The following is a 22,987-nucleotide window of genomic DNA, read 5'->3' on the forward strand; positions in this document are numbered from 1 at the left end:
GACAGCCTACGGTCGGCAAGTGGTTAAAGGATTTATTTTTAAAACAAACATGTCACATACTTACCTACTCTCTGCAACGGTTTTGCGCAGAGCAGCCCAGATCCTCCTCTTCTGGGGTCTCATGCCAGTGCTCCTGGCTCCTTCTGCCTTCAAGTAACCTCCTTTCCTCCCAGCAAGCAGCTTGTAAGTGCACACTCCGGAGCCGCACTGTGTGAGTCTGTTGACACACAGTGCGGCTAGGCCCTGCACTCTCATCACTGGATTTGATTGACCTCAGCAGGAAGTACTGAATCCAGTGCAGAGAAAGAGAGAGCGCAACTCAGCTGTTCTCGGGCACAGAGCTGGAAAGAAAATCAGTAAGTACTGTATTGGGGGGGGGGGGGGGACAGCTGCCCCTAAAGTGATTTTTTTTACCTTAATGCAGAGGATGCATTGAAGTAAAAAAAAAAATATTTAGCCTATACAACCACTTTAAAGTGCATGTAAAAAAAAAAAAAAAATAAATGAATGAAAAAAAAAAAAAATAAATAATTATGCTGCATCTTTGTTTTACATGCAGAATTCCCTGTTTTCTCCTTAACATATACTGCTAGCTGGCAGCTTTGTGGTTCCTGCACACCATACCTGTGCATCACAGGGAAAATCCCTGGTTTCAGGTACCCTCATACGCACCCCCAGCTTCTCATGTTGTCGTTAAGACACAGCACGAGTTTGTCAGCAGGCTCACAGCCAATGACTTCAGCTGTGAACCTGCTGATGGCGGTGGCCAATCACAGCCCAGAGATCTATGTGTGTTAGTAAACACAGATCAGGATGGTTTTTCTATCTACCTGATCTCACTTACCATTCAGAGCTGAAATCAGGAAGAAAAGATAGCCAGTCTGAGTAAAGTCAACAAGCATACACTTGTTAGACACACAGTTAAACCCTTGATTGACCTCCTGATCACCTTGGTCACCCAGCTAGTGTCATTAACACAGTGACTGTGTACAGTATGATCACTGTATTATTGTCACTAGCCACGTCAGATAGTGTCAATTAGTGTCTCTCTTAGCCAGTGTCTGTTAGCGCCAGTCCCTGATTGCCGGCCACACTATAAGTCGCTGATCACCACCATTCATTTTTTTATACCAAAGACATGTAGAAGGATACATTTTGGTATAAATGTATGTCAACATTTTATTTTATTGGATAGGTTTTATAACAAAGTAGAAAATCTTTTTCAAATGTTTGGTCCTTTATTTATATAATAAAAAATAAAAAGCCCAGTAGTACCACCAAAAGAAAGCTCTATTTGTGTGAAAAACATTACAGTATATATAATGCATTGCAGAAGTATTCGGCCCCCTTGAACTTTTCGACCTTTTGCCACATTTCTGGCTTCAAACATAAAGATATAAAACTGTAATTTTTTGTGAAGAATCAACAACAAGTGGGACACAATCATTAAGTGGAACGAAATTTATTGGATATTTCAAACTTTTTTAACAAATAAAAAACTGAAAAATTGGGCGTGCAAAATTATTCAGCCCCTTTACTTTCAGTGCAGCAAACTCTCTCCAGAAGTTCAGTGAGGATCTCTGAATGATCCAATGTTGACCTAAATGACTAATGATGATAAATAGAATCCACCTGTGTGTAATCAAGTCTCCGTATAAATGCACCTGCACTGTGATAGTCTCAGGGGTCCGTTTAAAGCGCAGAGAGCATCATGAAGAACAAGGAACACACCAGGCAGATCCGAGATACTGTTGTGGAGAATTTAAAAGCCAGATGTGGATACAAAAAGATTTCCCAAGCTTTAAACATCCCAAGGAGCACTGTGCAAGCGATAATATTGAAATGGAAGGAGTATCAGGCACTGCAAATCTACAAAGACCTGGCCGTCCCTCTAAACTTTCAGCTCATACAAGAAGAAGACTGATCAGAGATGCAGCCAAGAGGCCCATGATCACTCTGGATGAACTGCAGAGATCTACAGCTGAGGTGGGAGACTCTGTCCATAGGACAACAATCAGTCGTATACTGCACAAATCTGGCCTTTATGGAAGAGTGGCAAGAAGAAAGCCATTTCTTAAAGATATCCATAAAAAGTGTAGTTTAAAGTTTGCCACAAGCCACCTGGGAGACACACCAAACATGTGGAAGAAGATGCTCTGGTCAGATGAAACCAAAATCAAACTTTTTGGCAACAATGCAAAACGTTATGTTTGGTGTAAAAGCAACACAGCTCATCACCCTGAACACACCATCCCCACTGTCAAACATGGTGGTGACAGCATCATAGTTTGGGCCTGCTTTTCTTCAGCAGGGACAGGGAAGATGGTTAAAATTGATGGGAAGATGGATGGAGCAAAATACAGGACCATTCTGGAAGAAAACCTGATGGAGTGTGCAAAAGACCTGAGACTGGGACGGAGATTTGTCTTCCAACAAGACAATGATCCAAAACAAAGTAAAACCTACAATGGAATGGTTCACAAATAAACATATCTGGGTGTTAGAATGGCCAAGTCAAAGTCCAGACCAGAATCCAATCGAGAATCTGTGGAAAGAACTGAAAACTGCTGTTCACAAACGCTCTCCATCCAACCTCACTGAGCTCGAGTTGTTTTGCAAGGAGGAATGGGCAAAAATTTCAGTCTCTCGATGTGCAAAACTGAGACATACCCCAAGCGACTTACAGCTGTAATCGCAGCAAAAGGTGGCGCTACAAAGTATTAACTTAAGGGGGCTGAACAATTTTGCACGCCCAATTTAAAAAAGTTCGAAATATCCAATAAATTTCGTTCCACTTCATGGATTGTGTCCCACTTGTTGATTCTTCACAAAAAATTACAGTTTTATATCTTTATGTTTGAAGCCTAAAATGTGGTAAAATATCGAAAAGTTCAAGGGGGCCGAATACTTTCGCAATGCACTGTAAAGTTAATCTGGGTAAAATGTTGCATGACCACGCAATTGCCAGTTAGAGTTAAGTTAAAGTAGCACACCACTGAATAGAAAGAATAGTCTGGTCATGAAGGGGTCATGAAGGGGGTAAAACCTTCCAGGGATCAATCAGTAAAAAAGTTACTAAACCCACAACAGTAAAATCAGTCTGTATATGCAGTAAAGCATGCTTGTTATACTCCCTATGGAACCTAAGGGGTTAATCTTAAACAGCATTGTGTATAAAAGCTGTTTGATCATGTCTCTTTGATCCTCCTCTTCTTTCACTGTCTCCAAAAAATAACCAGATATTTACAGAGCCAGGGGGCGAGCTGCACATGCTCAGTTTGGTGTGGATTGCACAGAGCCAATCAGCACTGTCCAGACAGAGGATCAGTGGAGAATGAAAACTCCTCTTACAAGTTTTACTAGGAACTGATACAAGTCAAAAGCTGCTATATACTGCTAAGAAAAGGTATTTATTTCTTTTTATTTACTAAAATAATTGCATTTCCATGTTCTGTGTACTGTGGGAGACCAGATATAGCGAATGCAGGTTCTTGGTTTAGTAACACTTTAAAGACCCTGCAAATGTAGAATACCTGCTTATCTGTGAGATATAAAATCAGCTCCTACATTTCCTATTGTAATGGTTCTTGAAATTTTTGAAGGCCCTTTCACACCAATACGTTATTTCCTAGCAAGAAAAACGCAAAAAAAAGTTTCCCTTTAACCACTTAAGCCCCAGGCCTATTTTTGACACTTTTTGTTAAGTGAAGTTTGAAGTTAAAATCAGTATTTTTTGCTAGAAAATTACTTAGAACCCCAAACATTATAAATAGTTTTATTAGCAAAGACTCTGGAGAATAAAATGGCGGTCATTGCAATATTTTTTGTCACGCAGTATTTGCGCAGCGATCTTTCAAAAAAAATTACCAAAAATCTAATTTCACTGTATTTAAAAAAACTAAACAGTAAAGTTAGCCCATTTTTTTTGTATATTGTGAAAGATGATGTCACGCCGAGTAAATAGATACCCAACATGTTACGGTTTAAAATTGCGCACACCCGTGGAATGGCGACAAACTACGGTCAATAGAAATCTCCATAGGCGACGCTTTAATTTTTTTTTTAACGGTTACCAGTTTAGAGTTTAAGTGTAGCTCTTTTTTTAAATTATTGCTCACGTTCTGGCGATCGCGGCAATATCTCACATGTGGTTTGAACAGCGATTTCATTCGCGGCTCGACTTCCATATACGTTTTCTTTCGTGCGCGAGCTAACGGCGAAGGGGGCGGCTAAAATTTTTATTTATTTTTTTCCTATTTATTTTTAACACAGGTTTTAAAAAAAAAAAATAAATAAATCTGATCACTTTTATTGCTGTCACAAGCAATGTAAACATCCCTTGTGACAGTAATATGCAGTGACAGGTACTCTTCATGGAGGGATCGAGGCTCTAAAAGACCCCAGACGCCTCCACTACACTTCCATGTATTCCAAACGCCGAAAGCGGCATTTTTAAATACATTCACTTTTTGAATCTGCCGCCTTTAGCAGCCGAGTAACCCAGATGTGACGTCATGGACGCCGCCTCCGGGTTACGTCATCGGAGACCCGATCAAAGCCGCATCCAGGCTTAGATCGGGACTCCATCCAGCCGGCGGAGGTGCCGGCTGGTTGCTCGGGTCTCCCGGTGGGACGGGAGACCCAGGCAGAGCCGCGGAAGTCGGCGGGAGGGGGGTGAGGGACATCCCTTCCCGCGCGCCGGGGTAACGATCGAGCGGCTCCCGAAACGCAGTTTCCCATTGAAATGAATAGAAATCTCAACATAAATCACTGTAAAAACATGCCGCTATTTTGTGTTTTTGGTGCGTTTTTGAGTCCATTTTTCACAGGTGCAAGCAACCCAAAAATGCACACCAAAAATTATGATATGATATAAGTGACAGGCTGCAGCCTACCTCACGTTACCCAAAAGGGGTATGCAACCAAAAAAGTTTAAAGGGAGGGATAGGTGGCGCTGCCTGAGGGAGGGGGGAGGATGGAATGTGGAAAAGCAATAGGTGAAAATATGTGAAACCGCTAGTCTGAAATCTGACAAATATCAGTTATAAGAGGAACAGTAGAAAATAAAGTGCTAATGTGCAAAAGATATTTATAAACAAAGTATATCTGACAAATATCAGTTATAAGAAAAACAGTGGAAAAGTGCAGCAAAATAAAGTGCTTAATGCAAAAAAACGTATTTAAATATATATAAACCCAGAAGAGGACAATAACAATAAAATGACTAAGTGACAATATGTGAAAAAAATTCCATAATTAAATGTGCATAAAAAGTCTCTCAATAAAAAAAAAACACTGTAACTTAAATGAAATCCATCAAACATGGAAATATAAATAAAAAAAACAATATGAAAAGATGATGATTAATAAAATGCAGATGATTTGCCAATCTTCAGTGATAAATGGTGACTGTGAACACACATGTGCTCCCCCTCTCTCCAAGGACCGCACTCACCAGAGAGAAGAACCCCTACAGGAGTGGCGCGCATCAATCACAGACTGAATATGGCTTCTCTTATAGGTGCCCAGTGGTTAAGATTAGAGATCGACCGATTATCGGCAAAGCCGATATATCGAGGGCCGATCTGCACTTTCCCGCTGATATATCGGAATCGGCCACCAAGGTGACCGATATTGCCAATATTTCGGGAAAGTGCTTGTACCGGAGTGATGGCTGCAGATAGAGGCATCACCCAGGTACTGGCATCCATAGCCAACGGTCGGTGCCTTGTAATGACAACCGATGCAGCTGAGAAGCTGCTCGGGTGTCATTACAAGGAGCGGGAGGGGACGTTCCCCCCCTCCCACGGCTCGCCCGGGTCTCCCGTCCCACCGGGAAGGGTCAATGATATTATGTAGAAGATGATTCCTCAATGTAGGTGCTCTTCTATAAACCTGGGTCTGCTAGGAAGAATTTTGGAAAAAGTCCTATCTGATTTTAATATAGGCCAATATCTTTTAACGATATGTTCCATTGATTTAAATTGTTTGTGGTAGCCTGTAATGAAGACCAAATCCAGATAGTTATCCTTTTTCATTTTCTTAGTCAGCAGTCAATCTCGGTTCACATTCCTCACTTTCTCCAAGTTCTCTCTATGGTAGCCTTTTTCTTCAAATCTTTTGGTCATAACCTCTCTGCCTGTGTATCGTAATCCTCTAGTTTGTTTCAATTCCTTCTTAGCCTCATGAATCGTGCTTTTGGAATATTACCCTTCCATTTCGGATGGTGGCAACTGGAGGTAGGTATGTAACCATTCCTGTCAGTCGTTTAAAAAAATGTCCTCATCCACAATCCATTTCCTTCTGTGTATATCTAAAGATATAGGTAGTCCACTTGTTTTCTGCTCCAATTCCCAGTAAACAAAAGACCACATCTATTCACGTTCATCTTTTGAAGAAAATCTTCATTTTTTACAATTGGGCTTGGAGTATTTCCACCTCTAGGGGCAGTATTGCTGCCCCTCACTAGTCAGCTGTTAACTACATGCAAGTTATTATTGGAGTGGGATGGACCGTGCCCACGTTCTGTTACGGTCGTAGACATTGTTGTCTCCCACTGCTTAGCAACGGCTTGCAGATTTATTTATTATTCGTAGTAGGATGGGCCACTTGTAGCTTCTTCCTGCTCCGGCTGATAGTGTTGTCCCCATTGCCTGGTTACTGTATGGTATAAATAAGAGCGGAGAGGACGTAACTGATGACGTCAGATCGACGAAACGAGTAGAGCATCATTACTTAACTTCCGCTTGTACACTTCGGGTCTGTGGAACGCACGGCGTTCCGGAACTACTGTTTGTTTTTACCAGCTCGAGTTTCCTTGTTCATTTGTGAGTATATGTATTAATATTGAAATAAACCAGCTATTTTTAATGGATTTACACTTGTTGTCTCCATTTCTGCATACTTGTGGTTACTGGAAATGAATTTCTAAGAGAACTGGCGTTTGCGGTTCAAATATCGGAGGTCTTTACCACTGGGCACATATAGGAGAAGCCATTTTCAGTCTGTGATTGATGCTCGCTACCCCTGTAGGGGTTTTTCTCTCTGGTGAATGCGGTCCTGGGAGAGAGGGGGAACACATGTGTATTCACAGTCACGATTAATCACTGAAGATTGGCAAATCAACTGCATTTTATTCATTATCAACTTTTCATATGGATTTTATTTAATTTACTTTTTTGATGCATTTCATTTAAAGCGTAACTTCACTTTTGTTGAGAAAAAAACATTCCCCTCTGGGTGATCTCTGTACATTGCAGGGATTTTAACAAACTTTGTTGTAGATTCCTAACTTTTGTTATTCTGAAGAAATCATTGTTTGTTCCTCTGTGCTGAGTGGGTCAAATAGGAGTGGTTTCATAATTATCCATCAGCTGTGGCAGCTGCAGGGCTCTAATGAGGAAAGCTGCTGAGCCTGCATACCTTTAGACGTGTTCCTATTGTGAGTATCTCACCAAAAATGAAATTTTTGTTGCAGGGAATGCCAGAAATCTGACTTGTATTCTAGGCAGACTTCTGGGAAAATTGGGGAGCCAATCACACAGCAGGAAATTATGTTTCTGGGGTGTGGTCAGCACACATTCTGTTTACAGAACAGCTCCAGGTAGCCATACTGCATTGCATTTTCAGAAAATTACAACAGCTGCAGATTAAAAAGGAAAGGTCATTTTTAATAATTACAATATGATTTGTGTCGCAATTGTATACAGTATATTGTTTTTCTTTATTTGCTGATTTTTTTCCCCACAAAAGTGGAGTTCCCTTTTTAGTTACAGACTTTTTCATTGATTGAAAGATTGTTTTATGCACATTTATATATGGAATAATTTTTTTTTTCCACATATTGTCACTTTATGGCACTTAGTCACTTTAATGTTACTGTCCTCTTCTGGGTTTATTTATATATCGTTTTTTTTTTGTTGCACTAAGCACTTTATGTTGCTGCAATTTTCCACTGTTTTTCTTATAAATTATATTTGTCAGATATACTTTGTTTATATATATATATATATATTTTGTTTGCACGTTAGCACTTTATTTTCTACTGTTCTTATAACTGATATTTGTCAGATTTCAAACTAGAGGTTTCACAAATTTTCACCTATTGCTTTTCCACATTCCATCCACCACCCACCCCTCAAGCAGCGCCACCTATTCCTCCCTTTAAACTTTTTGGTTGCATACCCCTTTTGGGTAACGTGAGGTAGGCTGCAGCCTGTCACTTATAACATATCATCATTTTTGGTGTGCATTTTTGGGTTGCTTGCACCTGTGAAAAATGGACTCAAAAACGCACCAAAAACATAAAATAGCGGCATGTTTTTACAGCAATTTTTGTTGCGATTTCTTTTCATTTCAATGGGAAACTGCGTTTTTGGTGCGGTTTTCAAAACCGCACCAACGATGCAGCATGCAGGACTTTTCAAAATGCACTGCACCTGTAATGCAGTGGTGTGAAAAATCCCAAAGGATTTAACCACTTACCGCAAAGAGACGTACCTGTACGTCGGCTGACTTTGCGCGGTTATACCGGGATGATGCCTCTAGCTAGAGGCATCATCCCGGTACCGTTGTTTAGAGCCGGCGGTGGGCTTTCCGGCGGTAACGACCGATGCGATTTATACAGAATTTCCAAATAAAATAACACCTCTTTTGATCAATATTTTACATTTTGATCACTGACCATATCGACTATCGCTTTTAACCAGCCTCCTTTCATTTAGGCGGAACTAGTCTCGGCCAAGGAGGCAAACCAGGGGAAGAAACTAATAGCTGGGAGCAGCTATATCATTACAAAATACCTTTTATTGTGACTAAAGCTTAAATAAAAACAAATGATTGATAGAAAAAATATTTACAAAGTAATTATCTGTATACTCAGTTCATGGGGCCAGAATCTAGTTTAACCACATGCCGACCAGCCACCATAGTTTTACGGTGGCAGGTCGACTCTCTTACGCGAAATGGCGTACCTGTACATCGCTTCGTGTAACAGATAGTGGTGGCACGCGCCGATTGGCTAGAAGGGGAGCCCAATCAGCAGGTCCAGCAGACGCGATGTCCACCGGGGACTCGCGATCGCTCCCTGTGGGGACAGAACAGTGGTCTGCCTATATAAACAAGTGTCAGTGATGAACACAGTAGTGATCGACCAATATCAGTTTTTCGTTGCCGATATCGATACCAATATTTTGGCCAATGCATATCGGTATCGGCCGATATTTTCATACACAAAAAAAAAAAAAGTTTTTATTTTATTTGACAGGTACGCTTAAAAGCATTCAAAACGCTAAGTTTTGCTGTTTTGAATGCTGTAATTTTTTTTTTTAATCTGGCACCAGACAGTACCCGGAAGTGATGTCACTCATGACATCACTTCCGGGTTTTTGCATGGAGACCCAATCAGAGTTGAATGCGGTTTTGATCGGGTCTTCGGCGGCCATGCAAGCTGGTTGCCTGGGCGAGCCCCGGAAAGCAGGTGGGGGGGGGGGACGGGACGTCGCCTCCGGCTCCTTGTAATGGCAGCCGACCATCGGCTATGGGCGCTGGTACCGGGGTGATGCCGACAGGTGCAGGCATCACTCCGGTACAAGCATTTTTCCGAAATATCAGCAATATCAGTCACCTTGGTGGCCGGTTCCGATATATCAGGGAAAGTGCATATCGGCCCTCGATATATCGGCCTGACCCCCTGACATGCCACATGTACTTAAGCTTTGACAGGTACCCAGCTTCCACTTCCGCTCGGGCCACCTAGGCCCTCCTCAACATAGGGGAGGTGCTTGGGGGCAGGGCGGGGGCTGCACCCTCCCCCACTCAAAGCAACTTGTTCCCATGTTGATGAGGAAAAGCTCCCAGCCCCATAGCACCCCTTCATGTTGAGGGCATGTGGCCTATTATTGTTCGGGGGGGGGGGCGCTTGTTTGGGGGGGGCGCTTGCTCAAGCCCCCTTTCCTGGTCCACAAGGTTGCATGCTTGGATAAAAGTCTGGTATGGATTTTGAGGGGGACCGTGTGCCATTTTTTAACATTTTGGCTTGGAGGTTCCATTTATAACCCAGCCGCTTTTTTTTTTTACATTTTGGTATGGGGCTCCCCTTAAAATCTGTACTAGACCCAAAAAGGCCTGGTATGGATTGGGGGGGACCCCCACGCTGTTTTTTTATTACTGAATTCATGTTCAAAACTGATGAGATGTGAGATTCAGATGCGTTCCCATAGAACTAAAAGAGCACTGAATATGCATCTGAATCGCACCGCAGTGCTCTAAAAACGCACAAGACAATTTTCAAATTCGCACCCCACTGGATGCACTGGATATGTGAACTGGCTCCATAGAAAGCCAGTTTGGTTCACATGTCATGCAAATCAAGTGTCTGCACATTCCTTTTCTTGGGAAGGAGGGGGGGGACTCCTCCACAGAACTACAGGAGACATAAAAGAAGTGGAAATAAAAGCCACAGCACACCCATTCACACATATATACGATTATCTCCCTAAAATTGCCTACATTTTTCCCATTTTTACACAACATATGCATATCATTCTCTCACTTTCTTTTAACTCTCTTCAAAATTTCCATTTTAAGAGAAGTTCCAGTATGTAACAAAATAAATTAAAAGTAAGTCAGCAGCTATAAAACACTGTAGCTGCAGACCTTTAATATAAGGAGATTTACCCGTCCAGGGATGTCACGATGTCAGCACCCCTAGCTGATTCGCTAATAAGTTTCAGGTGCAGGCGCCGGCATCTGTAGTAAGGAAGGGCCTGTTTCCTACTGCGCATGTGCAAGTCGTGCTGCACTTTCTAAATAGAGTCCCCAGAAGGCAGCAGGGGGAAAGGAGCAGAGGCCGGAAATTACGTAGATCGCTGTGCAGCGATCTTACCAGGAAGTGAGAGTGGGTACCTGTGAAAAAGGTACCCGCTTCCCCCCTCTCCCCCCCCCCCAAAAAGTGTCAGATGTGGTAGTGGAGGGTGGTGGTGTGAACAAGTAGAGCTTCTGGGTGGAGCTCAGCTTTAAATTAGTTTTACCTCTCTAAATTCTGCTTTTCCTTTTTTGTTCACCGATATCCCTTGCATCCCATGTACTGTAATCCTGTACTCAACTTACTCTAACTCCTATGATCGGACGGGCAGCCATAATACTCAGTCCATCTTCCTTCTCTGACCACCTAGTATTCTGTCTGGGTCAGAGCCAAAAGTTATGTTATTCCTATACAATTGGACTCTCATTTCTAGGTTTTGGCTTTTCCTCATGTTTTAGAATTTACTAGTTGTGGTGCTTGACCCCAACTTTGTCCCACAACTGAACTTTAAAATTTCCGATTGTCTGTCTACATTGATCTATTCTGCTCAAATAGATAGATGCTTCTCTAGCTGTTTAATCTGTATGATTCTTGGTAATCCTCTTCTCCACTGTGGATCCCTATCCTCTTCAACTATTTATCTAGGGGCTCAGTATAGGCAGAAACGCACCTTCGGTTCATATATTCTCTAGCGCTCCTCTTACGCTGGGCATTTTTAATGGTCTCTTACCCTTCATTCCCTTACTTAGTCCATAATGACTGGCCAGTCTTCTCTTCTTCTCTACATGTGCCTATACACTCTTGCCACTACAGCAGATGTGTGCTTCATATAACCTGTGAACAGCATTATTCTTCCTTTTCTAATTTAGATCACTCTGATGGACATTAGACAATGACTACATAACATATAACCACCAAGCAATACAGTTTAGTTAAGAGGAATAAAACAGGTACCCTTTGTCTTGAAAATATGGCCATATGGTGGAACTAAATCCCCATTTTTATTTATGGATTGTCTCCATATTTGATAGTCATTTATTTTGCATGGTTGCGCTATTCTTTTTTAATATACATGTTGCTTGGTCCATAGCTGCACCGGCTTTAGATATACATGTTCAGGGTTTGCTCCCCCAATTTTTTGCTTGTCTATTATGTATTCGGTCTGACCAGACTTATGAGGTTGAGCATCCCATCCCCCACACACACCTGTACTCTATTGGTGTCCTCTATCAAGTAGATATAGGAGGAGTCCCCTGCAGTGCATTAGCACACCTTCCCAGCAAGGAGTGTTGTCTCCAAGGGTAAGAGAGGCTGGATTCACCCCTTTTTTATGGATAGTGTAGGACCCACCGATAATGGGGTACTTTGACGCAGTGGTGGGCTTGAGCACGATATGGCCATATGGTGGAACTAAATCCCCATTTTTATTTATGGATTGTCTCCATATTTGATAGTCATTTCTTTTGCATGGTTGCGCTATTCTTTTTTAATATACATGTTGAAAATGTCTTACCAATCAAGGAAGTCTGATTTAACTCTAATGTGGGCAAAGGGCTTACCTCTGCCTGCTGATTATCACAAATTCCCGGATTCTCAGGGTCACCTATAAATCCCTTCCTGGCTGGCTCACCAACTGTTCTGGAAATTTTATAGATAGGCAACTACTATTCTCATATTGATTAGTGGTTCCAAATTAATAAACTACTGCAGTAGGAAAGAGACACAAAAGATACACTCAACATATTTCCACATAACTCTTCTGTTTTTTCGGCGGGATTGAAGTTTTTTTATACACATGCTTACGTAGGTATCACATTAATATTACCATTATACTCTTATGGTAACAAGTAGCGTTACTAGGCTAATTTCTAATCAGGACTTGAAAGAATAAAAACGTAATCAAAACATTATTAGTGCTGTGTGCAATTCATAGGCAAAGAATACAAAATAGAATACAGTTTTATACAGAATTTACAAATTTCCTTTACAGTAGGCTTACAACACACAGCATTTTTGTAGACTGAAATATGTCAGCCCTGCCCAGTTTTCTATTGCTAAACTTCTCAATCCATCCCACTGTCTTCATATTGAAAGCATAGGAAGAGAACTAGGAGGGCAAAATAGCCTCTTTGGGATAACCCAGGACAGCTTCAAATTTCTCACATGTTTTTTTTTTGCACTTATAAAACTGGTTATAACAGAACACTTTAATGGTATACTTGAAAGCCCAAAATGCAGCAAATAAAAAATTGCTAGAGTTTACATACAATTTAAATTCTCAGCTTTTGTGTGCTCCAGCTCTTCCTTTTACATTTTCCATCAAATAAAAAACAGAGATGGTCAGGGCCCCGCATAGTTGGGTTTATTGAAAGACTCTTGACAAAAATAAATTAAATAAGCCAAAAAAGCATTCCCCCTACAGCTAAATTTCTCACCTCCACAAAGGCATCAGTCAGGTCACTCGCTCTGTCCATCACTGGCAAATGGCGCCCGGCCACAATCTTCACCTTCAGTTTCCCTGGCATTCTTCACACTGGTCCTTCTGGAAGGGATAAAATAAATGTCACTAAGAAAATATTTGCTTAAAGTGAAAGTCCAGCGCATTCTTAACTAAGCCTAAATCTGCTCACCCCCCTCTAAACCCTATTCCATCTACCCTGTGAAAGCAAGATGTGTATACTTACTTATTCTAAAAGCAATCTGGTCCAGTCACATGATTAGCTGTCAGTAGCAGGTTCAGTGTAGGAGGAGGGACAGCGGTCAAGGGATGCCCCATAGTAAGCTTATGGGTGATGCCAGCTACCAGGCACTGCATCCGATTTTGGCAATTTCTCATCTTCACAGAAGCCAGACTTTGGGGAGATCATGTGACCAGACCATTCTCAGAATAGGTAAGTATACACATCTTTCTTTTTAAAGGGTACATGAAATATGGTTTAGAATGGGGGATTGGAGCAGGTTTAACCCTAATTAGGAATAGGCTGGACTTCTACTTTAACCATTTTCATACTGCTGGACGTAATATTAAAATCCTGGGATTTGACTGGGGATATCTGAATGATGCCTGAAGCTGCAGGTATCATTCATATATAAATTTTTTTTTTTTAGCCGGTGATTCTCTTCCCCATAAGAACAATCATAGCTTGATTGTTCTTACAGGCGGCAGGGAACATTCCCTCAACCCCCCCCCCTCCCCCCCTCCAGCTACCCTCCGGTGCTTCTACCAACTCGCCCGTGCGATCGGCGAGCCAGAGAAGGAATCTGCCACTGCAGAAGTACACCATAGAGAATACCGAGGACCAGATGGTCCCCGGCAGTCTCTAGAACTCGGAGGCCCGGGCACAACGTTATGACATCACACCCGGCCCGGCGGTTGTAAATACTGCCATGATCTCGGCTGCATAGCCGGGATCGCTTTCTTTTTTTTTTTTTATCTCAGGCTTTCCAGTCTGTAGGAGAGATCTGAGGTCTCTCCATAAAGAGGACCTGTCATGTACTATTCCTATTACAAGGAATGTTTACATTTCTTGTAACAGGAATAAAAGTGATCAAACAAAAAAATTGAAGGGAAAGTGTAAAAAAAAAAAAATTTTAAGTGCCCCCCGCACACAGAAGTGAACACAAAACGTACGTTGCGCCCACATATGTAAACACCGTTAAATCCACACGAGAGGTATCACAGCGAACGTTAGAGCAAGAGCAACAATTCTAGCCCAAGACCTCCTCTGTAACTCTAAACAGGTAACCTGTAAAGATTTTAAAAGCATTGCCTATGGAGAATTTTTAAGTACCGAAGTTTGCGCCATTCCACAAGTGTGCGCAATTTTAAAGCATGACATGTTGGGTGTCTATTTACTCGGCGTAACGTCATCTTTCACATTATACAAAAAAAAATTGGACTTACTTTAGTGTTTTTTTTAATTCTTAAAAAAAAAAATGTTTCCAAAAAAAATGTGTTTAAAAAATTGCTGCGCAAATACCGTGTGACATAAAAACTTGCAATGAGCGCCATGTTATTCCCTAGGTTCTCTGACAAAAAAAACATATATAAAGTATGGGGGTTCTGCATAATTTTCTAGCAAAAGAATTATGATTTTTACATGTAGGAGCATAGTGCCAGAATTGGCCCAGTATGGAAGTGGTTAAAGGTCTATGTCCACAACATATGTTTGACATCAGTGTGAGACACATCGGAGATCATTCAGAATTCATTGACAGGTGCAACTAACCACAGTTGACCCGCTTCAAGTAAGTTTTGCATTCTCAGACTTCCTATAGAATAAGCCCAAAATTAAAGTCTATGGGACTTTTCAAAGACACAGGCCCTAAAAGTCATCTACCTATAAGAAATGTAATGATCCACCTGGTTTTAGATTTTTGAAGGGTGCACCAGGGGCCACACTGGTGTATTCCAAAATTTGCACCTCTTTTTTCTGCTAACAAGTTGGTGAAGCCTGGCAATACAAACTACAACCAGAGTAAAAACTAACAAAATTCTTCAAGCTGTTAGCTGCTTTCAATTTACAGAAAATATTCCAAAGAAAAGTGATCCAAAAAGATCCACACTGAGCTTGACTGTTCACAGCACAGAAATACCTGGATAAAAGGATTAGTAAAAGTAGTTGTGACCATACAATGTTACAGATACTTTCTAAGTGCCGGTTCACACATATGCGAAGCAGGAACCCTGCGAATCCACTGCGGGTTCCCGCATTGTACACGGCTCACAGGCAGTTCACACTGCCATATGCAAATTGCTGGGGGTGTCAATACAAAGTTAACAACACCCCCAGATCAGTTCGCAAATCGCAGTGCGAACTGTCAGTTTGGACATGAATTGGATCGTACAGGTGTGAACACCCATGCGATCCCATTCTGGTGCGGACCAAAATAAGGGTCCTGTGCGACGCAAATTCAGTCATACAATCTGTATGGCTGAATTTGCAACGCAGACATCCCATGTGATTTGCAGAGCAGTGCGCTGCGAATCACATGCGATGTCTGACATTGCATATGTTTAAACTGGCACTAACACAGTTGTAACCATGGAGGCACCTTAACTGCTTTTGCTTAGTTTCATATATTACCTTTCTTACATGGTAAAACATTCTGTCATGTGACCATGCATCTCTCCTTCCTGATAGTGGTGTCGGGGTTACAGGACACGGTGCAGATACACAGCATGCCTATATTCCATAGTCTGTTCAGCCAGATGCAAGAAGCAAGCTGTGCTTAAAGAAGGGGCATGTTCAAGAGACAGGCTGTGATTGGGAGGGGGATGTGTCACAAAGGCAGGCTGTAATTGGGAGAGGGTGTGTACCATGGGCACGCTGTGATTTGGAGGAGGTGTGTGCCAAAGGCAGGCTGTGATTCGGAGGGGGATGTGGTGGCAGAACTACCCAATACAGACATGCTGAGTGTTTGCAGTGTCATGTACCTCTGATTGGCCAGCCAAAGGATGAAAATTGACCATGATAACAGAATTCCGCTTCTATGCTTTGTGGGGCTAGTTTAAACCAGGAAGAAGGGTGACTGGCAGGATCAACCAGGTACTTCAGATGGAAGTAGTACATGAAAATAAAGACTATGATTTATAAAATACACATATTTGAACACACATTTAGGGTAATGTATGCTTTAAGTATTAAGAGTGAAACAAGTGTGGGCACCATTAGAGATTACAGGATCATCCAACGTCAGACTTCCTACATGAACATGAACTTGACTGTACGCAGAACATGTGCCTCTGCAGTTACTTCTTTGCATGTAACAGCTGGCAGGTCAGATTTATGAAAAAACCTTTTCCCCCTTCACCAACATACAGTTATGTGTATATAGCAAATATGAAATCTACAGCACCAATACAAAATGACCAGCAAAATAGATGCTGGGCATTCCGTAGTTCACCTTTGGGACTCTGTAAAAAAACAATGCCGATTCACTTTAAAGGGTGAAAAAGTGGCAGCATGGGGATAAGTCTGCAGGAAATGTTGCAGGGTTTGGTTCCACAGCTTGATTAATGTCAGTCAACTCCCCTCTTCTTCCTGTGCGAAGGACTCTTGATAGGGATTGTTCAACATGAGAAATATGGAGATCACTTTGTATTTTGTGATAACTATTTTTGTTTAGAATGGTATATTGTAAGTTAACATATCTCTGGCTCACTCTCAGATATATTGTACTTACCCCTTTTGGGATTCCTTCTAACCCTTTGCTATTGTTACATTATATGGATATACTTTTTCTTTTTGTAAACAATGACTTAAATAGAAAAAGTGATGGGAGGAGGAGGAAAGCCTATCACATGACTTTAAGTGGTACTAAAGTCAAAGGGTTTTTACTTCAATGCCATTACCTGCATTAAAGTGTTTGTTACCCCAACACTTCATATTCCTGACACGTGCCTGCCGTACCATGTACTTTTTCTCTTTGTATTGCTTCCTTTGTGGGAAATCCCTGGTGTTCCTGCCAGTCCCTCTGCTTTCCTATTAACAACTGACCTCACTAAGCATGAGAGCACATCGTGGTCAGTTCTCGAGCTATGCTGGGAACTCAGTGTGCTCTCTTCCAATAATCAGACTTGTCCTGAAATGCCTACCCTGCACAGCCATTCACTGGGAAGCTCAGTGTGCTGCTGCTCCTCCAGCTCTTATGCAGCTAAGAACAGAGGGAATATAATCACCAATTTAAAAAAATAAATAAAAAAAAAGGTATTTATGTTTTTTAGATAGCTATACAAAAAATGTTTGCCTTCCATTACTATCTTAAACTGAATAGGTTGCCTTACAAGGTGATCTTTAAAATCACTTTAAGGTAAAAAAAAACCCTTTACTTGCCTTCCGTCATCCCTGATGATGACAATTGTTTGGAACATGTTGGGCAGTGGCTATTCATTGTAACCTCATTTCAGCCTACATCTTGGAACCATGTTGTATAGAACCATATGTAATGCTGGCATTTGGATTTTTAATGTGAGTGCGCATTTGGAAGTGATTTTATTTTTAATATTGCAATAAAAATGATTGCACAATGACTTTTTATTTTATTATTTAAAATAAAATAAAACGGCCATTTGGATGATTTGGATCAGTTTTTTTCCTGTGCAGAAAACTGCATGCACCTTGCAGATGTCCCCCCCCCCCGTGGGAACAGGGCACCTAGAGAAACATTTTTTTTTGTTGTGCCCTTGCAGAAAGCATGCAGAGAAACTGACGTTTCTGCACCATGGTGTGAATGAGGCCTAAAAATTACTTGCGCCACATTTGACATATTGCTCAGCAAGATCTATTATATAAACATCAACAGAGAAACAAGATGGGCAGCAATAGACAGCAAATAAATACAGAGTTGTCTTTATTTTCATGACTATGAAAATTGTAGATTCACACTGAAGGCATCAAAAGTATTAATTAACACATGTGGAATTATATACATACATAACAAAAAAGTGTGAAACAACTGAAAATATGTAATATTCTAGGTTCTTCAAAGTAGCCACCTTTTGCTTTGATTACTGCTTTGCACACTCTTGGCATTCTCTTGATGAGCTTCAAGAGATAGTCACCTGAAATGGTCTTCCAACAGTCTTGAAGGAGTTCCCAGAGAAGCTTAGCACTTGTTGGCCCTTTTGCCTTCACTCTGTGGTCCAGCTCACCCCAAACCATCTCGATTGGGTTCAGGTCCGGTGACTGTGGAGGCCAGGTCATCTGGCGCAGCACCCCATCACTCTCCTTCTTGGTCAAATAGCCCTTACACAGCCTGGAGGTGTGTTTGGGGTCATTGTCCTGTTGAAAAATAAACGATGGTCCAACTAAACGCAAACCGGATGGAATAGCATGCCGCTGCAAGATGCTGTGGTAGCCATGCTGGTTCAGTATGCCTTCAATTTTGAATAAATCCCCAACAGTGTCACCAGCAAAGCACCCCCACACCATCACACCTCCTCCTCCATGCTTCACGGTGGGAACCAGGCATGTAGAGTCCATCCGTTCATCTTTTTTGCGTCGCACAAAGACACAGTGGTTGGAACCAAAGATCTCAAATTTGGACTCATCAGACCAAAGCACAGATTTCCACTGGTCTAATGTCCATTCCTTGTGTTCTTTAGCCCAAACAAGTCTCTTCTGCCACTCGTTTTCCTGTACTTAGCTGCTTTTTTCTTGCCATAATACAAATTCTAACCAGGGCCGTCTTTATTCTTGATTGGACCCTGGGCAAAAATTTACTTGGGCCCTCTTTAATCCACTTATCAACTATTTCGGGGCTCAAGGGGCAGCTGCTTTGGGCCCCACAACAATGACTAGACCCGGGGCAGCTGCCCCTTTTGCCCTGTGTTAAAGACAGCCCTGATTCTAAAGCCCCGTACACACGTACTGATGATCGGCCGTCTTTTGTCCAGGGCTGTCGTGTCTGTTGAAAACTGCAAAAGACTGCACACGAATTTTGTTGGCCAACAACAGCCGACTGCAGAAGTGATGTCATGTGATGGTTAACTTTCCTTGTCTTTTTTCTTTTCTGAGCATGCCCAGTCTTGCTAATCTGCTGTCTGTCGGCCGAAATCTGTACTGACTGGCGAACAATCGGCCGTTCTGGTGTGGCCAACAAAAATTTTAACGCCTGCACGACAGATTCTGTTCGGCCGAAAATGCGCTGTCGGCAGCATCATACTAACAAGCCTACAATCGGCCGTCGGCCGAATATTTACGGCCCACAATCGGTACGTGTGTACGGGGCTTAACAGTCTATTCAGTAGGACTATCAGCTGTGTATCCACCTGACTTCTGCACAACACAACTGATGGTCCCAACCCCATTTATAAGGCAAGAAATCACACTTATTAAACCTGACAGGGCACATCTGTGAAGTGAAAACCATTTCAGGTGACTACCTCTTGAAGTGTGACTCTGCAATTTTCATAGTCATGAAAATAAAGAAAACTCTTTGAATGAGGTGTGTCCAAACTTTTTGTCTGTACTGTAGGTGTATTTTGTGAATGAATAAAGGGGGTTCTGAGGGCCAACCTGCACCCTAGGGGCAGCATCTGGTCCTTTGGCATGTACAGTGTGTAAGTGCCAAAAGACCAGATGCTGCCCCTAGGGTGCAGGTTGGACACAGGGTCTCTATACAGATTCGAATCAGCTGCTGACGCTAGCTTTCCCCTGTATACCCGTACTCAATATTTGAACCTTTTGCAGTCCAGGATGGCTCCACTCCAAGATTCACCTGTATAATGCGGTATGACGAACGGTCCCTTAGGACCCCTGAGACATGTTGGCTTTGTGATTTACAAACATTGGGACTCATCGCCATGGGTGTGGCGCTCCATCCTTCATTGGCTGTCACATAGCACTGTAGAATGGAGCTCCATTGCCACATCCAATGAAAAGAAATATCATCTTTGTGCTATAAATAGGAGCCTGTCGGTTCCTGTATAGCTGAACATATTTATTAACTCAATGTGACTGTACACCGCCTGCACAGCTGACACAATGACCACCATTTACTCCACCTGCACCACTCTTTATCAATTCATCACAAGTGAGGTTAGTGCATTGGGACTGAGCTACTAAACATCCTCCCCTGAGGTGCTACACTTGACATGAGAGACCTGCAAGGGCCAGCTGGGGGCTGCCATCTTGTGGGAGGAGCTAATGCAGAAGGAAGGCAGCCTATCAGAACCCTGACCAGCTCATGCCTGTTCGGTGGCAGAGACTTCCAAGTGACTAACAGGCCCCTCCCCCGTCTTGCACAGGTTCGGCCTGGGTCATATTTCGGGTGTTCCGGATCACTCACCCTCTCACAAGCTAGAAAATAGGGCTCCTTGTCCCCCCGACATCACTCTCCCTCATCTCCTCTCATTCCGCACAACACTTCCGCTTCCGGTTGATGTCACGTGATGATACAGTAGTGAGCGAGAGAGGGGACAAGAGAGGAGGAATCCGAGAGTTACAGAGAAAGGCGGGGATAGAATGGAAAGGGGCAATGAGGGGCGGGCTGAGCTGTATTGTCGGTCGTATAGGGCTATATTGAATCTACAGAGACCTGACTGCACCAGAAGAACTTACACTCTAATGTACCCCCTCAGTCAAACACTATTATTACTTTTATATAGCTCTGACATATTCCACAGTGCTGTACAGAGAAGACTGAGTCAGTCGTATTAGTCTCTGCACCAGAAGAGCTTACACTCCAATGTCCCCCCTCAGTCACACACTATTATTACTTTTATATAGCTCTGACATATTCCACAGTGCTGTATAGAGAAGACTAAGCCAGTCGTATTAGTCTCTGCACTAGAGGAGCTTACACTCTAATGTCCCCCAACAGTCACACTATTACGCTGATATATCTTTGACATATGGCACAGTGCTGTGCAGAGAACACACAGCCAGTCATATTAGTCTCTGCACCAGAGGAGCTTACACTCTAATTTCCCCCAACATCACACTATTACTTTTATAAATCTCTAACAGTTCTGTACAGAGAACACTGAGCCAGGTGTATCAGTCTCTGCACCTGAGGAGCTTACATGTCCCCCAACAGTCAGGGGCATATCATGAAATCAGCAAGATCAAAAGTGGGCCCTAGGCATTGATAAAGGGAAAGAAATGTGGCATGCAAAGCATACTTTTTTCCCACAAATAGAGCTTTCTTTTGGTGGTATTTGATCACCTGTGTGATTTTTATTTTTTTGCGCTATAAAAAAAAAAAGAGCAACAATTCTGAAAAAAAAAAAAAAACATATTTTTCACATTCTGCTATATAACATTCCCTTTAAAAAAAAATTAAAAATCACATTTGTTGATCATTTTAGGCCAATTTGTATTCTGCTACATATTTTTGGTAAAAAAAAAATCCCGTATTCTGATTGGTTTGCGCAAAAGTTATCATCTCTGCAAACTAGGGGAAAGATTGATGTCATTTGGTGATCTGCGAATTTTAGCGGGACTGCGACATAGCGGCGGACAGATTGGACCCCTAACTGACATTAGATTAAAAAAATTACACCATGCTTGAAAGTCGGAATTGGTTACTAAAATTTTTGAATCCCACCACTGGTTAGTATGTGCAGGAAAGAAGTGTGGAGTGTACAGCGGTGGGTAGTATGTGCAGGAGAGGAGTGCAAAGTGTATGGCGGTGGGTAGTTAGTGCAGGGAGAGGAGTGCAGAGTGTTTGGCAGTGGGCAGAGTGTTTACGGCGGTGGGTAGTATGTGCAGGGAGAAGAGTATGGCAGTGGGTAGTTTGTGCAGGAAAGGAGTATGGGGTGGACTGTGTCAGTCTTTTATTTATTTTTTACAAATACATTTTTTTGTTTTTTACAAATTAATTTCTTTTTTATTTATTTTCACAATGCTTTTTGGGGAGGAAGGAGTTGGGGCAGTGGATCGTGTCAGTAGGGCAGTAGACGGTGTCAGTCAGTTTTTTTTTTTTTTTTTTTACTAATTTACTAATCCATTTTTTTATATTTCTTTAAAATTATATTTTTCACAATGCTTTTTTTTGGGGGGGAGGGGAGGGGAAATGGAGGGTGTCAGTATTTTTTTTTTTTTAAGTTTTGCTTATTTTTTACAATTTTATTTTTTTATTATTCTTTTACAGTTTTATTTTTTATATTATTACAATTCTTTTTTTTTTTTTTTTTTTTTTGTTTCGATCAGCCCTGTTGGGGAGCTTTGATTGATCTAAACAGACCCCTGACATCTCCCCTTTGAGACACAGAAAGTGACCTGAGGTCAGATATTCCCCAATTCCTTTCTCTACAGCCTCAGCTGCACTGAAGATGAATGAACAGAAGACAGAGGCTCCTGTTCATTCTCTGGTGATTGAATGTAAACAGACCACCTGTCAGTTTACACCCAACTGCCATCTGATCCAAACTGCCAGACAGATGGGAAACAGATCCCTATCCATCTGTTTTTATCGATTGGATGTCCGTGGGTGTCAACGGACACATGTCCGTTGACACCCGCCACTCCTTAGAGGAGACTGGAGGATCCGATCGGGTCCACCTTAAAGCGGAGTTCCACCCAAAAGTGGAACTTCCGCTTTAAATAGTCCTAACCCCCTGACATGCCACATTTAGCATGTCATTTTTTTTTGGGGGGGGAGCGGGTGCCTAGTTTTGACATGTACCCGATCCCACTTCCGCTCGGAGCGCCGCGGCGCCCTGAACGGAAGTTCTCC

The 22,987-nt window shown here is 42.1% G+C and overlaps 1 protein-coding gene across 10 annotated transcripts in view; it reads right to left on the reverse strand.

The window, feature by feature from the left end:
- Positions 1-20,645, reverse strand: part of C2CD5 (C2 calcium dependent domain containing 5) — a 190,175-nt gene extending 169,530 nt beyond the window's left edge. For all 10 annotated transcript variants that reach the window (XM_082256116.1, XM_082256123.1, XM_082256121.1 and 7 more), the window contains exons 1-2: positions 20,597-20,645; positions 13,240-13,346 (exon numbers count right to left, since the gene is read on the reverse strand). In XM_082256116.1, coding sequence (XP_082112242.1) covers positions 13,240-13,329 — 90 coding nt within the window. In that variant the 5' untranslated portion in view covers positions 13,330-13,346; positions 20,597-20,645. The remainder of the gene's footprint in view (positions 1-13,239; positions 13,347-20,596) is intronic.
- Between the last annotated feature and the right edge of the window lie 2,342 nt (positions 20,646-22,987).

Source organism: Pelophylax lessonae, assembly GCF_965119305.1.
Source record: "Pelophylax lessonae genome assembly, chromosome: 4".
Taxonomy (NCBI): domain Eukaryota; kingdom Metazoa; phylum Chordata; class Amphibia; order Anura; family Ranidae; genus Pelophylax; species Pelophylax lessonae.